This window comes from Nelumbo nucifera, chromosome 6 (assembly GCF_055504915.1).
Source record: "Nelumbo nucifera cultivar China Antique chromosome 6, China Antique-T2T, whole genome shotgun sequence".
Classification (NCBI taxonomy): domain Eukaryota; kingdom Viridiplantae; phylum Streptophyta; class Magnoliopsida; order Proteales; family Nelumbonaceae; genus Nelumbo; species Nelumbo nucifera.
The window spans coordinates 22,054,038-22,077,937 of NC_142654.1; the positions used below are offsets into that span (position 1 = coordinate 22,054,038).

The 23,900-nt window shown below is 40.9% G+C and overlaps 1 protein-coding gene across 1 annotated transcript in view; it reads left to right on the forward strand.

Moving 5' to 3' along the window:
- The window catches only part of LOC104608358 (Nucleotidyltransferase family protein), a 35,134-nt gene extending 12,094 nt beyond the window's left edge, over positions 1-23,040 (forward strand). The window contains exons 2-6 of the mRNA XM_010274319.3: positions 17,072-17,443; positions 18,498-18,721; positions 18,834-18,897; positions 21,799-21,995; positions 22,649-23,040. Of these exons, the coding sequence (XP_010272621.1) occupies positions 17,072-17,443; positions 18,498-18,721; positions 18,834-18,897; positions 21,799-21,995; positions 22,649-22,862 (1,071 nt within the window). The 3' untranslated portion in view covers positions 22,863-23,040. The remainder of the gene's footprint in view (positions 1-17,071; positions 17,444-18,497; positions 18,722-18,833; positions 18,898-21,798; positions 21,996-22,648) is intronic.
- Positions 23,041-23,900: the final 860 nt, after the last annotated feature.

Here is a 23,900-nt window from a genome sequence, read left to right on the forward strand (position 1 = left end):
CCTGTTCGTTCTTGTACCACTCGGCATCCCATAGCCGATTATGTTTTTTACTCACACTTATCCCCTGCCTATCATTCCTTTGTGTCTGCTCTTTCCTCTGTATGTGTCCCTTCCAGGTATTCAGAGGCGGTATCTGATCCAAGGTGGAAAGAAGCCATGAATGAGGAGATGAAAGCCCTAATGAAAGCAAGGACATGGGAATTGGTGGACCTGCCAGAAGGGAAAGGCACTGTTGGGTGCAAGTGGGTATTCACAGTAAAGCACAGGGAAGATGGGTCAGTTGAGAGGTACAAGGCCAGACTCGTGGCAAAGGGGTTTACACAAAAGGAAGGAATTGACTACAAGGAAACCTTTGCTCCAGTAGCAAAGCTCAACACAATCAGGGTTCTACTGTCACTAGCAGCAAAATTCTCTTGGGAACTTCATCAGTTGGATGCGAAGAATGCCTTCCTAAATGGTGATCTTCATGAAGAGGTATTCATGGAACCCCCACCTGGATATGATGTTGGAAAGAAGGTATGTAAACTAAGGAAAGCATTATATGGTTTGAAGCAATCTCCCCGGGCATGGTTTGAGAGACTTTGTTTGGCCATGAAGAAAGTAGGGTACACTCAGAGCAGTGCAGATCATACATTGTTTACAAGGAGATAGGATGACAAACTTACAGCACTCATTGTGTATGTGGATGATATGGTGATTACTGGAAATGATGTGAGAGAGATGAAGAGGCTGAAGGAGTTCTTAGCTTCAGAGTTTGAGATCAAAGACCTGGGAAATCTGAGATACTTTCTTGGAATTGAAGTTGCTAGATCAAGAGAAGGAATCTACATATGTCAAAGAAAGTATGTGCTAGATCTCCTAGAGGAAACAGGCATGATGGGGTGTAGGCCAGCAGACACTCCAATAGAACCAAGCCATGGATTACAAGAATCAATGGGTGAAGAATACTGTGATAAGGAAAGGTACCAAAAGTTGGTAGGAAAACTGATATACTTATCCCTTACTCGGCCAGACATTGCCTATGCAGTGCATGTTGTCAGTCAATTCATGCACTCACCAAAGACCCCTCATATGAGAGCAGTGGAAAGAATCCTCAGATACTTGAAGACTTGCCCAGGGAAAGGAATTTTATTCAAAAAAAACAGCAGACTTGAAATTGAAGCCTACACTGATGCTGATTGGGCTGGGTCTGTTGGAGACAGAAAATCAACCTCAGGATACTGTACATTCTTGGGAGGAAACCTAGTCACATGGCGTAGTAAGAGGCAGAATGTTGTGGCTAGATCAAGTGCAGAAGCAGAATACCGGGCTATGGCACACGGGGTTGCTGAACTCTTATGGCTCAGGACTCTCCTTAATGAGCTTGGTATCAAGACAGAGGGTCCTCTCAAGCTGTATTGTGATAATAAAGCTGCTATCAACATTGCCAACAATCCTGTGCAGCATGACAGGACAAAACATATTGAAATTGATCGACACTTTGTCAGAGAGAGAATTATTTCAGGAGAACTCTGTGTGCCTTATACTCCATCAGAGATGCAGATTGCAGATGTATTGACTAAAGGGCTGGCATCAACGAAGTTCAGGGACATACTTGGCAAGCTAAACATGATTGATATCTATGCTTAGCTTGAGGGGGAGTGTTAGAATGTTAGAGTGATGTTCGGCTGATAAGAGTTCTTATTAGCCCATTCTTATGTTTAACTTATCTTGTAACTGGGCTTATGTTAATGGGCCTAATCCTGTTTAATGATTTAAGTCATCTGGGTGTCCCATCACTAATCAGGGGCATCCCAGTAATTTCTTGTACCTTGTACTATATTCATCTATAAATAAAGAACTGGTCGACTGGCTAGGACAGTTCGACATTTTCAGCATCTCTTCTTCTTCACCTCTTCTCTGCTACTTCAACTACAGTGGTTCAGCTTTCAGATCTTACCATAATAGGCTTCCCAACAGAACACTGTTATTTTGGGGGGTTTTGGCCTTGACCAAACCTCTTTAACAGGGAAGACCTGAAAGGAAGGGTTAGAGCAAAGGGCTTTAAAGAAAGATGCACAAGTGAAGGAGCCAACCGGGGTTAGGGCCCAGACTCTTTTATCCGGGTTAGTGGGGTCCAAACACATTGAATCTAGAAGCAACAAAAGCTCTGAAACACAATGAAGTTCTTCATCCCTTAACCCTCTTCGAAACCCAAAATCCTAGTTTACAACCAAAGGGCAAACGGTGGGGGGGGGGGAAAGGAACCATGAAATGGGTTTCTTTTTAAAGAGGGAGATGGAATAGAGAGAAGGGAAATGGTCTTTTAGGGGTTGAGTGCTCACCCAAGTATCTTCTCAAAAAAGAATGGAGTTTCCAGAACAAGCATCATATCTTACAAAACTGAGGAATTTAGGGAGAATGCCAGAGATAGCCTTTCAAGGTGTTGTGAGCAAAGCCCTTCGGGATACCCCCACATCCCAACCTGATCCAGAACAGCCATGGATACTTTTCACTACTTTATGCCACAACCTCTCCCTCTCTAGGGGCCACCTCCAAAGCCACTTACCTAAAAGAGCCTCATTCTTATTCACCACATTCCCTAAGCTTAGGCCTCCTTTTTTGCTCCGACTTGCCACCTCCCACGGTCCCACCTAATCAAGTGATATTTTTTCTCTTCTCTAGGTTCCCATAAGAAGACCCTCATAAGTTTTCCAACCTCTTTGCCTCCCTTTTAGGAATTTTAAAGACTGAAAAGAAGTATAAAGGCAAGTTGGCTAAAGTTGCTTTAATCAAAGTAACTCTACCACCCATGGAAATATAGTTTCTCTTCCAACCTGCTAATCTTTTTTTGAATTTTCCACCATTGGGTTCCAAAACCTACTTTCCTTTGAATTTGCACCTAATGGAAGTCCTAGGTAGGATAGAGGCCACTGAGAGCAAGTGCATTCTAACAAGGCTGCTATAGACTCCATCTCCTCTCTATTCAAATGAACTCCCACAACACAACTCTTCTCAAAATTTACCTTCAAATTTGAAGCCCTCTCAAAGTGAATTATTAAATCCTTCAGATTCCTTACCTCCATCAAATCACAACCTTTGCAAAAGATTATTATGCCATTTGCAAATTGGAGATGGGTTACTATAACTCTATCTCTACCTATTCTCCACCCTCTTAGAGGTCTAGCTCTATCCGCTTCTAAGAGGAGTCTACTAAAAGCATCGGCGACTAAAGTGAAAAGGAAAGGTGACATGGGATCACCTTGTCTCAGACCCCTACTAGCTGGGAAAATGTAGTCTTTTAACCATTGTATTGCCCTATTCAAAATGTAGTCTTTTAGGGCCTGGCTGCTCCTCCCCTTCTCTTTGAAGTTTCTTGCATTCCTTTCTTCCCAAGCTGTCCATATCAAAGTAGCTCTTGCACACCTCCACATTCTTCTTCCTGTTTTATGGGGCCAAGAGAGAGTAAATGGGTTAAACCATAGTTGTCAAGGCGATAAGGCGCCCTTTGAAGCTCGCCTTGCCTAATCGCCAAGTAGTTTTTTACTTCCTACTACAAAATACTTTTTTGTTCATTCTTTTTTGAGATTATAATTATAAAATAGACATTATTAAACTAAAATAATCATTTTGTGTGTTGATATACTAATTTCTTTTTATTGTTTTCTTATTTATTAGGGTTTAATCAACACAAACATTGCTAAATGCTGTATTGAACCCTCAAAGACGTCAAAACCTGAACCAATAAGTAAGGAAGAACTTAAAATTTTATCTAGTCAGCACATTTTATTCTTCCATTTATTCTTCTACTTCTACTACCATTACTTTTTCTTTTCTTCTTTTCCTATAACAAAAACAAGGGTTCATCCCCTATATTTTTTGAATTTTATTTTCCTTCTTTTTCTTTTCATGAATATGTTGATTTTCTATACTTTAATATGAACTTTATACTTTTCTTATGAAAATTATGAATAATTATTAAGGAAATATGGTTATGGTACCTAGGGAACTACCCTAGGATCTAAGGGTGGATTCGAGCTGAGCCGAGCCGAATATTTGGGTATTCGAGCTCAGCTCGGTATAACATTACAAGGCTCGAGCTCGATTCGAACTGGAAATACAGGCTCGAGTTCGGAAAACCATATATTCGAGCTCGATTCGACTCGAGCTCAATAATAAACTGAGCCTATTTGAGCTTGAGCTCTAATGGATGGTGCGGTGGTCTTTCTGGTTTTGGGATTGATTGTTACCTTTGAATGTTGGACAGCTGGTTACAGTCTTACAGAGTAGTTGATGGGAGATTAGGAGCCAATCATTCCTTCCAACTTCGAACTCTTAGATCTGTAGAAAGGATAAAGAAAAACCCAAAATCTGAGAGATTGAGACTATGAGAGGTAACAATACTGTCAGGCATTCGTCGGGTGTCGGTTGTGAGAGACTGAGAGGCTAAGAGCTATGAATATCGCTGGTCCGCCGGCGTTGGTCCGCAGGCTCGCATGTAGGTCGCAGCTCGCAGTCTCACAGTCTCAGAGTTGCAGCTTCATAGGGAGAGGGAGGGTTGAAACTAAAAGGGTTTCTGGCTTGTTCGATTGATTTTTTTCCCTCTTTCTCTTTGGTTTGGTATTTGGTAATTGATTTCTTTATAATGTGAATGGGGCCACCAAACATATGTATTCCCACCAATAAGATTCTTTCTAGAAGCATAATATGTATAATAAGTGTTATATACACATAAATCTGTATATATACTCTCAATACATATAGGCTCGACTAGGCTCGCGAGCTTAACGAGCTGAGCCGTATCTTATTCGAGTTTGGCTCGAATAAGATACGAGCCATGTATAGAACTCGAATTCGGCTCGAAGCTCAACTTGGTCCGAGCCAAGCCGAGCTCGAATAGCTTGTGAAAAGCTCGGTTCTTTTCCACCCCTACTAGGATCTATGTTTTCAACATGAAAAAGACCATCGCCTAGGTGACTAGGTGACAAGGCGCCCCCCTGTTGCCTAGCCTTGCCCTGGCGCCTTGAAAACTATGGGTTAAACAACATGATTACTTCTACTGGCATCTCCCACCTGCACCCAAACAAGGAGAAAAGCCAAACCCAAATCTCTGCAGTGACACTACAAGATAAAAATAAATAGTAACAGTCCTCACCATGTGATCTACAAAGATTACACCAGTTAGGTGAGATACAAAGAAAGGGTCTTCTCTTTTGTAGGTATCCATAGTGTTGACTTTTCCATGGCATGCTTCCCAACATAAAGCCATAACCTTAGGGGGGAACAGGCCTGCACCAAACTTCTTTGAAAGGTAAAACCTGTTGAGAGGGCGAGTTGCAAAGTGACTTGTAACAGGAACCACAGGAAAAAAACCCTTTTGGATGAGGGGCCCAAATCCTCTTATCTGGCTTTGAGGGGTCTAACCAAATCTTTTCAAGGAGACAAAGCAAATTAGACAAACACTAGATTCCCTCATCCCTTGAGCCTTTATGGAAACCAAAATCCCAAGTCAAGGCTGACGGGTTTAACACAGAAGGAAGGAATTTTGAAATCAGCTCATTTTTATACAACGAAACAGAGAACAAGGATGGAAAGAGGTCTTTAAGAGGAATATCTCCCCTGTCCCAAGTGTCTTCCCAAAACTGAACAGAATTACCAGAGCTTACATCATACCTGACATAACTGATGAACTGTGGGAGGAGTTTGTGAATTGCCTTCTATGGAGTTGCCAGATTAGCCCTCCTTGATGCACTGGCATCCCATCTGTTTTCTTCGCACCCATGAATACTCTTCACCACTTCATGCCAAAGCCTCTCTCGCTCCAAAGGCCATAGAAGGGATCACCATCAAGGTTATATACTGGCTGAAATCGCTGGACCTGTTCAAGGACTTCTCTGTAGATGACTTAATTAGAGGGCGGAACACAGTAGCAGCTTCTTCCTGCCCCTCTTTAGCTATCCAAGAGGACTGGTCACCCCCATTATCTGAGGCTGTTAAGCTAAAATTTGATGGCAGTTCTGTAGGTAATCCAGGCTCCTTTGGAATTGGGGGTGTTTTTAGAGATGGGGAAGGAAAAGTCCTGGCCCTTTATTCTGGCCCGATAGGATTGGGGGGACTCTCTTAGAGCAGAAGTTTTGGCACTCCTACAGGGGCTCAAGCTGGCTAAACAGCTGGGTTTTCAGTAGCTGGAAGTGGAGGGAGATTCAAAACTGGTAATAGGTTGGATGCAAACAAACAACTTAGGTGCCTGGTCCCTTAGACAATCTGTAAGGGAGATTATGCAACTAACAGGGGAGCTTGAAGTCAGGTTTAAATGGACTAGGAGATCAGCCAATGCAATGGGTGATACTTCAGCAAAGCAAGGAGTTAGTAGGCAGAACCTTTTTTGGGCCTGTTTGTATTTTGATGAGGGGTCACCTTGTTTTTGAAGGTGACAGTTTGTATTAAGTTTTCTTAAAGATTTAATGAAAGTTACTGTTTCCAATAAAAAAAAGGCCACCTCCACAACCACTTCCCTAGCAGTGCCAGATTCTTTTTTACCACAGTTCCTAGGCCTAATCCCCCTTCCTCTTTGCTTCTACCCACAAATCTCCCATTTTATTAAATGATCTTTTTACCTTCTCCCAGTTCCCAAAGAAAGTCTCTCATCAATTTTTCTAATTTCTTTTCTTCTCTAGGTGGTATTCTAAAGACAGAGAGGTAGTAGGTAGGTAGATTCGTGAGGGTAGCTTTTATCAAGGTGATCCTTCTACCCAATGAGATACAATTCTTTTTCCACAAAGCTAACCTCTTTTCGAATTTCTCTATCACTGGAGTCTAGAACCTACTCTCCCTAGGATTTGCCCCTAACGGAAGCCCTAGATAGGACATAGACCAAGAGGATACAGTACACTCAAGACAAATTGCAATAGCCAATCTCCTTAGTCTCCAAGTTGACCCCCGCTATGCAGCTCTTTTCTAAGTTGATTTTCAAAAGGGAGATTTCTTCAAAAGTTTTAATCAACTCCTTTAGGTTTCCCTCCTCACTATAGCCTCCATCGTAGAAAACCATCAAGTCATCTGTAAACTGAAGATGGATAACCAGAATTTGGTTTTTGCCTATTCTCCATCCCTTTATAATCTCTTCCCTATTAGCTCTAATGATAATACGATTAAGAACATTGGCTACCATGGTAAAAAGGAAAGGTGATAGAGAATCCCCTTGTCTTAAAACCCCTATTGGTTGGAAAAAAATCCTTTACCACCCCATTTAATAGGATGGAATAATGACAACTACTAACACATCCAACTACACCACCTTTCCTCAAACCCACACTTCATCAAAACCTCCATTAGAAATTGCTAGTCTCCAAATCATAAGCTTTCTCAAGGTCTAGAATGCCTTGAAATGCGGAGGCGTGATGCGAGGCGTTCCACTACCTAGAGGCGTGAGGCATAGTTCAAAACGCAAGAGGCATAAGCCTCCTGAACACAAGGAGGCTTATGCCTCCTTAAGAGGAGTGGGGTTAGGAGGAGGATGAAGAGGAAAGGGGAATCTCATTTTTTCTTTATTTTTAATAAAAATCTTTTGTATTAAGAAGAATAAAGATGCATAACATTAGTTGAAAGGGGAGGGGGTCTTGTCGAAGCGGAGGCGGAGCAAGACCCCCCTAACTCAAAAAAAAAATACAAATTGGGCTGCACCGAAAAGGGGGCGGGGGGGCGAAGCCCCCCAATCGAAGGGGCAAGGGGCGAACCACTTTCTTTCCCCTTATCTTTTCTTCCCTTCCCTTCCCTTTCCTTTCCTTTTCTTTCCTTTTCTCTTTTTTTTTTTCTTCTCTTTCTTTTTCTTTCCCTTCCCTTTCTTTTCCTTTCCTTTTTTTTTCTTTTTTTTCTGTCTTTTTATATCAGATGTGCATGAGGTGTACGCCTCTAGCACGCCTCATGAAAAAAGCACAAGAGGCGTACGCCTCAGAGGTGTCAGCGCCTTTGGCATATGCCTCAGGGCGTTTTGGGAGCGCCTCACTTGGAGGCGCCTTTTAAAACACTCTAGCTTACAAACAAAGCCTCTTTGCTTAGATCTATTCATCTCCTCCACACATTCATTTGCAATCAAAATTTGATCAACTATTTGTCGTCCTCGTATGAAGGCCCCTTGTGCTTGACTAATGATGGAGGGGAGGGCTTCTTTAATCCTCAAAGAAAGAACCTTGGCCAGAATTTTATAAATACTTGTCACCAAGCTAATGGGTTTGTAGTCTTTAGGATGGATTGCATCGGATTTCTTTGGGTTAGCACAAAAAAGAAGCATTAATGCCTTGGCTAACTAAGTGCTTATATGCAAACTTCTTAAAGACATCACATAAATCATCTTTAATGACCTCCCAACAATCTCGGTAAAATGCTATGGTGAATCCATTTGGGCTTGGAACTTTTGATCTATCCATTAGGAACACCATGCGTTTAATCTCTTCTTCCTCGAAGTTCCTTTCCAGCCACCTCTTTTTCTCTTCATCTAGTCTTGGCTAGTCTATCCCTTCCGTTTCTCTCCTCTCATTTGTGGTCTATTATAAATTGATTTAAAGTGGTCCACAAACTTCTTGGCAATCTCCTCCTGATTAGTGAACACCTCTTGGTAGGTTTCTGCCTACCTCAAGAGCTTCTTCGAGGGAGCTCAGGCCTCCTACAGAAGAGAAGAGAAGAGACGATGGTTTTGGTGGTCAAAAAAGGCAATCCCCTTTATTGCTATTCTATTATTTATAGCCCATTACATCACATTGGTATGATTCAGTTGTAACTAACTGGTTGACGTGGTCCTCTCACGTAGGTCTTCGGATAAGGTTGTATGGGTATCATACTGCTGGGCCGAATAGTGGTAATGGTCCTAGTTGTGCTCCTATCAACTCCCCCCACCTTGAGATCAATCTTGTCCTCAAGATTGCCTTTGGGAAATTCATGCTTCAATCGAGAGTATTCCTCCCTGGTGGCTTCTTCTTCCGGCAGGCTGGTCCACACTACCAGGGATTCTTCTATGTAGTACCTCCCCTTGCGTACCCAACGGAAGTCTATCAGCTTGTGGGGCTCCATGACTATGACTCCCTCATCAGTGAAGGCTGGGAGGGTTGCCTGAGTTTTGTCCCCTTGATCCACTTGTTTCTTGAGTAGGGATACATGAAAGATGGGGTGGAGTTTGGAGGATGGTGGAAGTTCTAGCTTGTAGGCGACTGACCTGATTCTCTCCAAGACTTTGAAGGGTCCATAAAACCTGGGAGCCAGTTTCTGCCATGCTCGCTTGGCTACTGTGGTTTGTCGGTAGGGTTGGAGCTTCAAGTAGACCATGTCTTCAGGCTGAAATTCCAAGGGGCGGTGCTTGCGGTCATATGTATCCTTCATTACCTGCTGAGCCCACTGCAAATTGTTCTTAAGCTCCTGCAGGATTAAGTCTGCTGGTGAGGTATTCATCTACTGCAGCTACAGTAGTGGAGCCTGTCTTGTAGGGGAGAATGGCAGGGGGGTCTCTCCCATACAAGGCCTTGAAAGGTGTCATACCGGTAGTCACATGGTATGTGGAATTATACCACAGTTCTGCCCAAGATAACCACTTCAACCACTGTTTTGGCCTCTGCCCCGCAAAGCACCTCAAATAGGTCTCGAGGCACCTATTAACTACCTCTGTCTGCCCATCAGACTTGGGGTGATAGCTCGTGGAATGAGCTAGGTGTGTCCCTTGGATTTTAAAGTACTCTGGTCAGAAATGATGGAGGATGGTGTTCCATGCAATTTTGTGATGTCTCTCACGAACAGATCTGCTACCTGTGCTGCTGTGAATGGGTGTGGCAAGGCTGAGAAGTGGGCATATTTGCTAAGTCTGTCTACCACCACCATGATCACTGTCTTGCCTTGCCTTGAGAGGGTGGCAAGCCGGTGATGAAATCCATGGTGACATTGTCCCAGACCTGATTTGGTATCTTAAGGGGCTGTAGGAGCCCAGCTGGTTGTTGGGTATCATATTTCTGCTGTTGACAGGTTGGGCAGCTGGCCACAAAGGCCTGCACATGCTTCCTAATTCCCCTCCAATAGTAGTGTGCTGCAATGCGCCGATAAGTCCTTAGTACCCCTTAGTGACCGCCTTCAACGGAGGAATGAAATAACTCTAGAAGCAACGTTATGTGCGAGGATGGTGAAGGTAAGACCAGTCTTCCCTTATAGTACAAGAGGGAGTCCTTCACGTTGTAGCCTGGTGCTTTGGTTGGGTCCTTGGTCCATCTTCTTTTGATAGCCGCCAGCTCTTCGTCGTTCAATATCTCCTGTTTGAGTAGCTCCAATAGTGGGTACACAGGTCTAGATTCTGCCATCAACTGTAATTCATTTTGTCTTGACAAGGCATCTTCTACCCGATTAGAAGCTTCAGTTTTGTATTCTATTAAATAATCAAACCCCAACAATTTGGACACCCATTTTTGCTGTTCTTCTGTAAGGAGATGCTGTTTCAACAGATATTTGAGGCTCTGTTGATCGGTTCTGATGAATGAAGCATTGTCCCATGAGGTAGTGGCGCCATTTAATGACTGATAGAACGACAACCAGTAGCTCCTTAACATAGGTAGATTGGGCCTTGGCGCGAGGGGAGAGAACTTTACTGAAATAAGCCAGGGGTTTACCCCCTTGCATCAAAACAGCTCCGATGCCGGCGCCAGATGCGTCGCATTCTACCACGAAGGGCTGCTCAAAATCTGGTAGGACCAATGTCAGTGGAGTGGAGACATCTGTCTTCAAGGAGCTGAAGGCTTGTTGGGCCTTCCCCGTCCAGTGGAAGGCGTCCTTTCGGAGGAGTTGAGTCAAAGGAGCTGCTATCAGCCCATAATCCTTGATAAATCGTCTGTAATACCCGGTTAGGCCTAGGAAGGCCCACAACTGTCTAACTGTAGTGGGCCTGGCCCAATGCCTTATACTGGCTACCTTCTCGGGATCGGGCTTCACCTCCCCTTCCTCCACTACATGACCAAGATAATGTACTTGACCCTGACCAAAGACACATTTGGAGGGCTTGGCCGAAAGTTGATTTCACCTTAGCACATCCAGGGTTAGCTTCAAATGTGGAAGATGCTGCTCTCAATCAGAGCTATAGATATGAATGTCATCAAAAAATACTAAAATGAACTTACGAAGATAGGGCCTAAATATGTCATTCATGAGTGATTGGAAAGTTGACGGTGCGTTGGACAGACCAAACGACATGACTAAGAATTCGTATTGGCCATCGTGAGTCTTGAAAGCTGTCTTATGCACATTGTCACTGTGGACTCAGATCTGATGATACCCGGACCTGAGATCCAATTTTGAGAAAACCCGAGCCTTTCGTAGTTCATCTAGTAGCTCATCGATCAAGGGAATTGGGAACCGGTCCTTAACGGTGATGGAATTCAATGCTCGATAATCCATGCAAAATCACCAAGAGCCATCCTTCTTCATCATTAGTATAATTGGGGAGGAATATGGGCTATTGCTAGGTTGTATGAACCCCTTTTGTAGGAGGTCTTGGACTAAGTGCTCGATTTCTTGGCACTGATTGTATGGGTACCGGTAGGGCCGTACATTTGCTGGTGCTGCCCCCAGTACAATGGGAATCCGGTGGTCATGAACTCTCTCAAGAGGAAGTCCTTGTGGTTCTTGAAAGACGTCGGGGTATTTGGCTAAGATTGCTTGCAGCCGTGGATCTGGACTGCCCATCCTACCTTCATTGATCGTGGGCTTTAGATGTGGGCCAGGAGTGTAGGCCCCTAAGAACATCAAGGTGGGCCGGTTTAGGTCCCAATTGGTTTTGATTATAGAGTTGAGGGTAGCTGGTTGTGGAACCAACAACCTGGAGCCGCTTAGAGTTATGGTGCGATCTCCCCTTTGGAATTCCATGGTTAGTTTGGACCAATCACAAACCACCTGACCCAATTGTTGCAACCACTGTACCCCAAGCACGATGTCGGCCCCACTGAAGGCCAATGTGTACAGATCAGTGCAAAAGACCTCCCATTGGATGACTAGCTCAATGTCTTTACAGACCCCTTCACATGGTATCTGACTTCCGTTGGCAACTTGGAGATTGAACTTAGAGGTAGGTCTAATGGTCACCCCCATCTAGATGGCCAAGTCATATGAAATGAAATTCATGGTACTCTCACTATCCACCAGAATAGATACCTCCCGGCCCTTCAATCTACCCATGACACGCATGGTTTGAGATGACGTGAGGCCTGTGAGGGCTTGTAGGGAAAACTCGGGCGGGCCAAGCCCAAATATCATATCAAGGCTAGTTGGGTTGTCTTCTTCAAGGCCCTCCACCGCCTGCTCTCTCTTTCGACCCATCTTTCTGTAGCAAGAAAGCCTGTTGGGCCTTACGTCAATGACCTGGGCTAAACCGTTCGTCACAGTTGTAACATAGGCCCTTGTCCCTACGGGCCTGCATCTTGGCCCATGTCAGCCTTTTGTAGGGGACGTTGGGCTTGAAGCCTTGGTTCTCTAGTTTAGCGGGCCCATTAGTGATTGGGTCTGGGCTGCTTCTGTCTTCAAGAGGGGTCCTTGAAGGCGACTCAGTGGTCTTCTGAGTCTGCCGAATTTTTCTTCATAAAGCTTGGCCAGGCCTACAACAGCCATGACTATCGGGGGTTGCATGGATTTCACCTCCACTCGAATACCCTCTGATAAAACTGCCCAACAGGGCATTTTCTGGCCACCCCTATATCCTTGAAGATAAATGCTCAAATTCCACCTAATATTCTCACTATACCAGTCTGTTTTAACTTAGCCATTTGTTCATCGTAGTTTTTGAATCCAGTGGGTCCAAACTGCACACATAGAGCATCGGTAAAATCCGCCCAAGTCACTTGGGGATGTGACCGGCGAAACCACTAGAACTAGAGAATTGCTTCTCCTTCCAGATGGATAGCGGTGATTGAAACCCTCTGATTTCTGGATATTTCATGGCACTCAAAGTACCTCTCAGCCCTATAAATCCACGGTACAGGGTCCTCACCTGAGAAGTTCGGGAAGGTGATTTTGGTCTGCCGCAACACTCCGTTTCCTCCAGATCGGTTGTTGGGTTGTCTGCTACCTTCTCCTTAGCCTTTTGTGTTCTCGCTGATGCCTTCTCCAGCTTGGCCAAGACCGCTGATAGTGCCGCCTTGATCTCAGTGATATCTCCTTCTAGTTTCTCGATACGGTCATCGCTAACGGACGTTCTTGTTCCCACCATGGTGTCGACCCAAGATTGGGCTCTGATACCACTTGGTAGGTTTCTGCCTAGATCAGGAGCTTCTTCGAGGGAGCTCAGTCCTCCTACAGAAGAGAAGAGAAGAGAAGAGATGACGGTTTTGGTGGTCAAAAAAGGTAATCCCCTTTATTCCTATTCTATTATTTATAGCCCATTACATCACATGGGTATGATTCAGTTGTAACTAACTGGCTGACGTGGTCCTCTCACGTAGGTCTTCGGATAAGGTTGTATGGGTATCATATTGCTGGACTGAACAACGGTAATGGGCCTAGCTGTGCTCCTATCACCTCCTCTCCAATCTCTAGCTTAGACACAAAATTCTTTCTCCTCCTCCCATTAGCCACATCATGAAAAAACTTAGTATTAAGAAAAATGAAGATGCATAGCACTAGTTTAGAAGATGCGTAGCACTAGGTAGGGTAAGCTATTTAAACTAATGTTTTAAAACGTGGAGGCGTGATGTGAGGCGTTCCACTACCTAGAGGCATGAGGCGTAGTTCAAAATGTAAGGTGTAAGCCTCCTTAAGAGGAGGAAGAAAAATCTCAATTTTCTTTATTTTTATTAAAAAAAATTATATTAAGAAAAATGAAGATGCAAAGCACTAGTTGAAAGAGGGGGTCTTTTCCTTTTCCTTATCTTCCCTTCCCTTTTCTTTCTTTTTCTCTTTTTTTTTTTTCTTCTCTTTCTTTTTCTTCCCCTGTCCTTTCTTTCCCTTTCCCTTTCCCTTTCCCTTCCTTTCCTTTTTTCCTCTTTTTTCTTTTTTTCTATCTTTTTACATGAGGTCTGCATGAAGCGTACACCTCTAGCATGCCTCATGAAAAAAGCATGTGAGCCTATGAGGCGTACACGTCAAAGGTGTTAGCGTCTCTGGCATACGCCTCAGGGTGTTTTGGGGGCGCCTCGCCTGGAGGTGCCTCTCTAGGCATACACCTCCCACACCTTTTAAAACATTGGTTTAAACTCTAAATTTCATAGGTATAATTGTGTAACCTATGATAGAGTAAATTACCCATTGAACCCCAGATTTTAAGATTCATTATAATGATTAAAAACAACAGCTCAATTTGTAAAATATAGTGAAGAAAGGTGAGGCACACCCTACAAAATGTGCTTCTCCTATGAACCTAGTAGGGGCACACCTTCATGGGTTTATCCAGGTTTCTATTCAGTTACAATTTGTTTCTGAGTGCCAATCTGAGCTATTAGAGGGAGATCGAATGTCTTGTGTGTAATCTATAACTAGACTTGTTTTAGTTGATCAAATGGATGAGAGTTAGTTTTGATGTACATGATGTGATATCTGCAGGTGTGTGTCATCTATCTTCTAATTATCTAATCAAGCATTACAAATTTTTTTATTGGCATCTCTAACACAACAATTGTTCTATCTTGTTTCTTTATCTGAAGGTTTTCTTCTATCTTTATTATTATTATTGTTTTTCCATTTTGTTGTTTCCCTTGTTGTTTTAATACTTGGATTTAGGTCTTCCCTCTCCTTGAAGTGTCTATTTTATTTGTATCTCTTTCTTCTTTGATTGTTCTAATAAATCTTTTCTCATTATCAATAAAAAATCTTAATTCAGCATCTATGTCATATATATTTCACCTTTCATTATAACTCTTGTTGAGTTGGTCCGAGTTGTTTTTTATTTAGTTAGGAAGTTTTTGGGCTTTAGGCCCATTAGTGTATGTTTTTTTAAGTTGTGACTGTTCAGCTATATTAGTAGCCACCCTACTAAGGGCATCCTTGTAATATCTCATCCTTTAAGTTAAGTATAAATATAATGAGAGGTTGGCGGCTAGGGTTAATTTTTACAATCCTGGTTGACTTCCTACTCTTTTCTTCTTCTCTACTGCTGAAATCTTCATCTTCCTCCTCTTTCCTTTCACAAGAAACTCAACTAAATCTGCAATTAGTGATTTCTACTTGGTATCAGAGCAGACCGAAGGTTCCTTCAGTTGTTCTCTCATGCAGCTCTAGATCGGCCAACTGCATGGTGATTTAAGAGGCTGATCCAAGCTCTCAGGTAAGCCCAGTTTTTGGATTTTTTTGGTGGGTCTGTGTGCCCTATAGCTGGTCTAGGTTTTCTCATCAAAATTAGGAAAAACTGGATAAAGGGGAAGAGTCTTGTTTTTGTTGGACTCTTCAATTTTGACCTAGGAAGTGCACCCTAATTTTTTAGGGTTCCTTGGAGTTTTTTGTAAGGGGCGATTCAAGTCCTGCTTGATTTGGAGGCTTCTAGAGAGAGCGGTTGCCTCTTCTCTCTCTTCTCCTATCTCACAGAAAAGGAATCTTTTGTGGGAAGAAAGTCTAGGACACCAGGAAGGTGTTGTTGGTTCCAAAAAGTGTTTTGTTTGATCTTGTTGCAAATTTCAGTTATTTTCATTACATTTTTTGAGAAGCATGGAGGACCACGGAGTTGAAAATAAGCCCGGGAGTGAAATGGGACCAGTGGGAGGAGGTGCTAGAGACCCTTTCGGGGCTGTGACCATTACTACAGTTAGGTTGGATGGTACAAATTACTTAGAATGGTCACAATCTGCAAAGATGGCTATTGGTGCTCGTGGGAAATTAGGGTATATCACTGGTGAAGAGGTGAAACCCGAAACTAGCAACTCCCGGTGGGTACAGGAGAATTATATGGTGATGACTTGGTTGTGTAATTCCATGTTGCCCCATATAAGTAAAAATTTGTTATGGGCAAATACAACTAAGGAAATATGGGATGGGGTTGCAGAAACCTATTCACAGAGGGAGAATGTTGCTAGGGCTTATCAGTTGAGAAATCAGATTATTTCTACAAGGCAGGGAGATAGACTTGTTGCAGCCTATTTTTCAGCCCTTAAAACCCTATGGCAGGAGATTGACCATTTAGAGACATTTGCTTGGGAAACCACTAAGGATGCAGCTATCCATCAGAAACATCTAGAGAAGTATAGGGTGTTTGAATTTCTTGCTGGCCTTAATCCTGAGTATGATATTGCAAGACAACATCTTCTTTCCAGGGATAGTGTTACCCTCTCTCAGGCATATGCCTTTGTGTCTGGGGAGGAGAGCAGGAGAGATGTATTGATAAAAAATCATGTCTCTGATCAGTCTGCCAGGGTGAGTACTGTGAAACCTAAACAAAGTGGAGATCGGGGTGGCAGTGAAATCAAGAAGGAAGATAAAAGATATTTGATCTGTGACTACTGTAAGAAGCCTAAGCACACAAGAGATACTTGCTGAAAGCTTCACCCACATCTTGTGCCGACTAAATCTGCAATTAGTGATTTCTACTACTCTTATTGCTAAATTTCTTATAGTAGAATGTGCTACCCTTCTAATCCTCATCAGTCAAATCCACTTACTCCATCCCCATTTATTTACTCTGAATAGTTTCGAGTAAAATGCCACTTTTACCTTCTTTATGGATATTCTGTTTTGCTAGAGCTAGAATTCTTTTTCTTTTTCTTTTGTTGAAATTGCATATAAAGGAAGAAAAATGTATTTCAATGTTGTAGAAGGATAATAGTGCAAAAAAAAAGGTTGTGTTAGTCCATATTTTGGAGAAATACTTCCTTAGGTTAGTTTCTGGTCTGTAAGGCTCATGTTGGTGCTATACATTATAACTTCTCAGTATTGCATGAGACTCTGCAGTTGTACTATTAATATTACTTTCATCTGCATGATATTAATTCCATGCTTTTGCTCCCTTTAATGTTAGACTTGATGATAAGCTTTCAAATTTATTTGTGCCTCACCCATCTGGGAAGGTTGGATGTTTGTAATCCCTTTCTTATGCTAAATTATTGTAACTGAACTCTGTTTCTCACTCTCGCACACACACTCTCTCTCTGGTCAGGATATCAGGTCAGATATATTGAGAGGACTCCGAGTACCTGGCCAGCGGATAAGAAACAATAGAAGAGTATTGGAATATCACAGTGACATAGAAAGGCTCAATGCCCCTTTCCTTGCAATTTATGAATCTCTAATACCAACAGAAGAAGAGAAGGCAAAGCAGAAACGTTTACTAACATCATTGGAGAAACTGGTCAATAAAGAATGGCCTAGTGCTCGATTGTTTCTTTATGGATCTTGTGCCAACTCATTTGGGGTTTCCAATAGTGATATTGATGTTTGCCTTGAAATTGAAGATTCGGATATTAGCAAGTCTGAGATTTTGTTGAAATTGGCAGATATGTTGCATTCAGATAACCTTCAGAATGTGCAGGTGAGTTGGGTATCAGTTTGGACTCTCATCAGCTTTTCCATATCGAAACAGCAAAGAATTCTATTTTGTAAACAAGGGTAAACTTTTTAATTTGCTTATTAACTACTTGAAGGAGCATTGTGGGTAGTCATAGATTTAATGGTTCTTCAAACCCATCATTCAAAGTTAAATACAATAGCAATAATTTATTTATTTAATCTTCTCATTAATACATGGATGTATGACCAAATTGTCATATCATTTAGTGCCTTATTCCAACTAGCAACTATTTTGGTTGTTTCATCATTTCTAGAGGTTGAATTCAAGAAAATTTGATATAGATTTTTAGGCTGCTGTTAACCCTTAAATTTGAGCCTAAAAATCTCAATTTGTCCTAATAGACAATTATTAGGCTGCTGTTAACCCAAATGGCTTACAAGAATCATGTCAGTTAGATTTCAGTGGGTTAGTAGATTGGCAAATGCTTTGGCAGATTCTTTAGCTAAACAAGGGGCTTCAAGGGATCCTCTGTTTTTGGCTAATCTGAAAAGAGTTGGGTTTGAACCACCTTTAGGCGGGGGGGGGGGGGTGATAACACCTCGTGCCTCCTCTTAGGGTGCTTCATGCCTGTACTATTTCTATCTCTATTTAATAAAATACCATTTATTCACAAAAAAAACAGTAAATAAGAGAAACTAGAAGTTAAGAGAAATAGCTTATTAATATCCCTATATGATGAGTGCTTCTGGTCAAGGTGTCAGATAATGAAATTCACACTAAAAAGTGTCTGGTATGACATGGTACCAATGTACAGATAACCAGGTACATTATCAAGTAACTTCTTTATATCTATTCATCTTTGAACATCCTAATGGGTAGTTTAGATTTATGTCAAACCAAACCTTACTTCTTTTGTATCTTTCTATTTACAATTTATGCTTGAACTTGGAGTGTTGTTTATTTAATTGCTTTTTTACTATTTAATTTCTCATTTGCATCTGTAATGCTGATTATATAGCTTAAACGTTTGGATGCAAATTTCTATATTTGATCCTTTTTTTATCAATGACTACAGGCACTGACACGTGCTAGGGTCCCTATAGTGAAACTTATGGATCCAGACACTGGAATCTCATGTGACATTTGCATAAATAATGTTTTGGCTGTTGTTAATACGAAGCTCCTTCGAGATTATGCACAAATAGATGCCAGACTAAGACAGTTGGCTTTTATTGTGAAACACTGGGCCAAAAAACGAAGAGTCAATGAAACATATCAAGGAACATTATCTAGTTATGCGTGAGTTACTCACGAGCTCACATGTACATTATATACTCAAAGCTAACATGCTTTGGAGGTGTACATATTTCTTTATGTGAGATAATGATTATGTATCTTTAATTGCTTTCAGGTATGTCTTGATGTGCATTCACTTTTTACAAACACGCAAGCCTGCTATTCTTCCGTGCTTACAGGTAGTAGATTTTGTACCTGTTCTCCTTGTTATAAATTATACAATGCTTTTGTACCTTGAGTTTTGGTGCTTCATGTGTGAACTACATAAATGGTGCTGTTAAGTCAATGTCATGACCATCTTGTTGTTCCTTGGGCTGTAGAACTAGAACCACACAACTGATTAACTTCCTTCTCCTCCTGCCAATCTGCCATAGCTATGGATGCTAACTTTTGTCTCTCTTCAAAAGCTAATATGACCACTGACCAGGTCTTGAATCACTCTAAATTTTATTCCATCAGTGGAGTATGGGACCACTTAAAGTTGTTCTTGGCATTCAGTTCAAGTTGTACAGAGAACAATAGGATGTCTTGAACAGGTTACATATATCTTTATTTTTTTTTCCATTTTTATTGGATGGGAGATGGAATCACTAAAGAATGAAAGAAATAGGAGGAACTTTTCATTTGTGTCTGTGCGTGTGTGTAGGAACTAGGAAAGCTAGCTAATCCTAGTGTCAATCTTACCACCATGGATAAATGAAAAACTAGAAAAAGTGAATTGGAAACAGCTGAAGGAATGAAATAACCATACTGTATTTTTTTTCACTTTGTTTATAAACTGATGCAACATCTTCTATTTCAGGGGTATTTGTGTCATTTGTTGAGTCATTTGAATGTAAGACTTGAGAGTCAATACGAGTTTATGGGTGTTCCATCCAACCAAGTCACTGTGATGCTTTGATGGCTCATGTTACAAGAAATGAGTCTTCTGAATTTTTTCCTAGTAGGGTTTTGATACATTAGGGTTGAGTTTCATTCATTATAATCAATTGTGGACTTTTTTTTAAGGAAGAAGAATCCTTTTTCTGGTTTCTCCCACAACTAGTCAGAAAGCATTAAGGCTATTTCTACAAATCTCTTCTCACTTAGGTAAAAAAAATGTGCCCATCATTATGATAGTGATTGAGATACCGAAATCCTTGGCACAGCCAGGGACCCCGACCCCACTCTGGGAACAATTCATACGCTTGCAATTTGACACAAGTATACCTAACCTCAAGGAGTGTGTCATTGCAAGCTTGTAATCCTAGTGGGTTGCATCAAAAGAAGGCCACACTATTGTATCTTTTTCCATAATTAATGGAATTTTCCTGTTATTGATAAAAAAAGAAGGCTATGACAAACTTATGGAGAATCGGATGGAGAAAGGCAGGAGCACTCTTTCATCAGAGACTTAACCAAAACTAAAACAAAACTGCTGACCATGGGAGCTAGACAAAGAAAAAAAGAGAGAGAGAGGAAAACTCGTCAACAGCCTAAACCCAATCCTTAAGAAGCAAAAAGCTTTTTGGGAATTCTTGCCAACTGACTGCCCAGACTAAGAAACCCAGTGGGACTACCTCCACAGTTAGGCATTTGATAACTGCTGAAATAGGAGCTGAAAGGGGTTCTGAAAAGCTTCCAAATTTACAGAGGGGTGATTCAACATTTCAAGTCTGTCTTATAAGTGAATTAATTGTTTTTTGATGTCTTTTAGTGAATAAAGTAGTCATGTAGTGAAATATATATATATAGGTAAAATGGTTACCTCAAAATGCCTTTCAGCAATTAAGGGGGGCTTGTGCCTTACTTAATTGCTTATTCACTAATAAAGTGACAAGAAACTCAATTTTAAGCTAATTCCACATTTCCACTTTCAGCACCTATTTTAGCAGTTATCAGATGCCTCCTAAATCTTTCATTTGGGGCTGATTCCAGCCTTCAATCTACTAGTTTGCTTATTTCTTTTGCTGCACCATATTTTGCCATTGAAGAAGAAAATAAGGGAAAATATGAAACAGTGGAGCCCACAGGTCCCTGGCCGGTTCAGTCTTACCCTAAAAACTAGAATTCCAAAAAATGGTCAAAACCAGCTAACTCGATGGTTTAATGAGGGAACCAATGAACCGGTTGCCTGGGTCACTAAATAGTTGAAATTTCAAAATGCTTATGGCAAGACTTGAACCGATTACCTCTTATTTATGTGTATTGCTCAATTATCATTAATTCATTTCTTTGTGTTAATTAATGACTATTGTATAGCTACATACTACTTTATTACACATGTATTTTAAAGAATATGTGAGTTAAGAGGCTTTGAACCTTGGTCATTTGCTTTAAAAAGTAAGTAACTCGCCATCCATCCATCACATTCCAATATAATATAATTTGGAAAATATATTATATTATTTATACCACCCACAGTATATATACATATATGTAGCATCATCACAGTTCGACCTCTGGTTTGGCCCTGGTTGAATCTCTGAACTGTGAGCTCCCTTTTCCAGTTCTATGCCTGCTCCAGTTCTCTGAACATTGGAAATTCATTTTATTCCTGAGGTCTCTATTTTTAAGAAATCTAATAATCTAAATTCTTAAAAATTTCTCTCCTTCCCTATTTGTATAAAGAAATTGTTGAGTCAGTGTATGTTTTTGGAAACTCTCCATCCATCAGCTGCATTTTATTGTTTCACTCTCTCGTGAATTGTCTTCAGTAATTACTGCTGCTTGACCGGATGTTGGTATAGAACAAAGAATGGATAATTGGTTGAGTACCCTAATTGTATACTGATCTGCCATTGTTTATCATGGCACATTTAAATATCTTTTCCTGCTATGTAGCTCTTTTTCAATATAGAAGGGGCAGGCAAAATTTGTTTGGTTCTGAACTATTTCAGTTATATTTATATTCCTTTATCGGCAAAAGCTTTTTCTATCCCCTTTTAAAAGCATAGTTTATAGGTTGCCAAGTTTTAGCCTAATAATGCCATCTTAAATGTACTTGTGGCTTGCTCATGTTTCTGACTGTTAAAGAGCTGTTGTATCCTCTCCTATTTGAGGATTAACTTTCTTAATTCATGCTGTTACTTCCATGCCAGGAAATGCATGCAACTTATACTGTAACAGTAGATGATATTGAATGTGCTTACTTTGATCGTGTTGAGGACCTTCGTGATTTTGGATCCCGCAATATAGAGAGTATCGCCCAACTGGTATGGGCATTTTTTGATTATTGGGCTTATCGTCATGATTATGCGAATGCTGTTATATCTGTCCGCACTGGAAGCATTATCAGGTAAGGACTTCAGTACAGTATTTCTTGCATTATCTATACACTCTACCTACAAACTTTATGCTTGTCTGGATTTTGCTGGAGCTTTTGAGATTATAACATTTGTTTATTCTTAAGAGATCACAGCATTAAAAAGTCCTTTATGGGGTATGTGCTAGCGTTTGTTGAACTATTGACCTCAGTTACAGAAATTGTGGTCTTTCTTTCTTTCTTACTTGCCTTTTCTCTTTTGATGATTGATTAATGCTCAAATGTCTACATTCTCAAAATGTTTTGCATTCTCAAATGTTTACCATCCTTAGTCTTAAATTGTAGAGAAAACGTTGCACTGTTGATTTCACAGCATTTAGCAAAGGGCCTATTTCCAATGTTGTTCTGTTCACACATGATTACACAAGGTTCTTAATAACACTTGCCACCTTTTCCTCATAGTTGTTTGCTGTGGGAGAAATGGGCCAAATAAAAAGCTTCCCCTACATGGCCAACTTTATTTTAACCATGTGGAGGGGAGGAATCTTCCTGGGTGATTTAAGAATGTTCACTAAACAACTCAACTAGCGAACCTGATGTATGATCTAAATAAGAACCAGAGTTATTGCACCATTTTTTTGTCTTCCTAGGTGATTATGAATTGCATGTAATGTTTGTTCATACAGCAAACGCGCCAAGGACTGGACAAGGCGTATTGGGAATGACCGCCATTTAATATGCATAGAAGATCCTTTTGAAGTGTCTCATGACTTGGGTCGAGTTGTGGACAAGCATAGCATAAAAACTTTGAGGGAGGAATTCGAACGAGCTGCCCATATCATGCAATTTGATCCTGATCCTTGCGTGAAACTGTTTGAGCCCTATGTGCCTTCTAGTTAAGCATATCCTTGATTTGGTTGTTCATGCCTTCGCTGTAATTACATTTTACACTAATTGTAAAGTCCCTTATCTGTTATTTTGCTCTTATCATTTGCCTTTGTTTTTTGTTCGTCTGTATTGAGCCAGTGGATCTGCCATTAGATATCCTCCCTGTAAAGAAAGTTAATGATTTTCTATACGTCCATGGCATATGCTGTTCCATCTTTTTATTTGAATTTGTGAATTATTTTGGTGATATTGAGTTGAGGCAACCGCGGTTGCAAAATTTACTCAATCCAAGAGACACTGGGAATATTAAATTTATTGATTTGTTTGTCTGAGACCTTGTTTTATCAACGATGCGTGTTTTCAGGTGAACCCTATCAACCCATCTCTTCTGCTGTTGCTTCGGTGGAATTCGAATTTTGTCCTCACAGCCCTTGAAGTCGTGCATTGGGAATATCACCGTACTTGTATGTTTATGTTCTAAGGGAAGATATTCTTAATGCACGGTATGAGAACACATTTTTATGGTTTAATATGTTTAAATGTTTCAGGATCCGCTATATGGTATGACAATTTGAACGGTGAGGTTAAATGGGCCAACCCATCATAACTCATCATCATCATCTCATGCCTTTTCCCAATTATATGGTGTTGGTTACCTGAATCCCGTTTTGTTAATTTGTTTTATTTAAAGTCATATCCACTATTAAATTTATTAATACTTAAATCATTTTTTACTACTTTTACCCATGTCTTTTTTTTGTCTATCCCGAGCTCTTCTAGCCCCTTTAATGTGTAAGAATCACTTCTAACTAACGTTTTTGGTGGTCTTCTATTCCCATACCCAAAAGCATCTCTCTCTCTCTTTCATTTTATCACCTATTGGAGCTATTCTTAGATTCCTACAAATAATTTGATTCTTAATCCCATCTTTTCTAGTCTTTTATTTGTCCATCTTAAAATTCACATTTATGACATTCAATTTTTTTATCAATAACAAAAAGCTTTATTAATGAATAATATTTGAGAAACTTTAATTACAGAAAAGGGGGA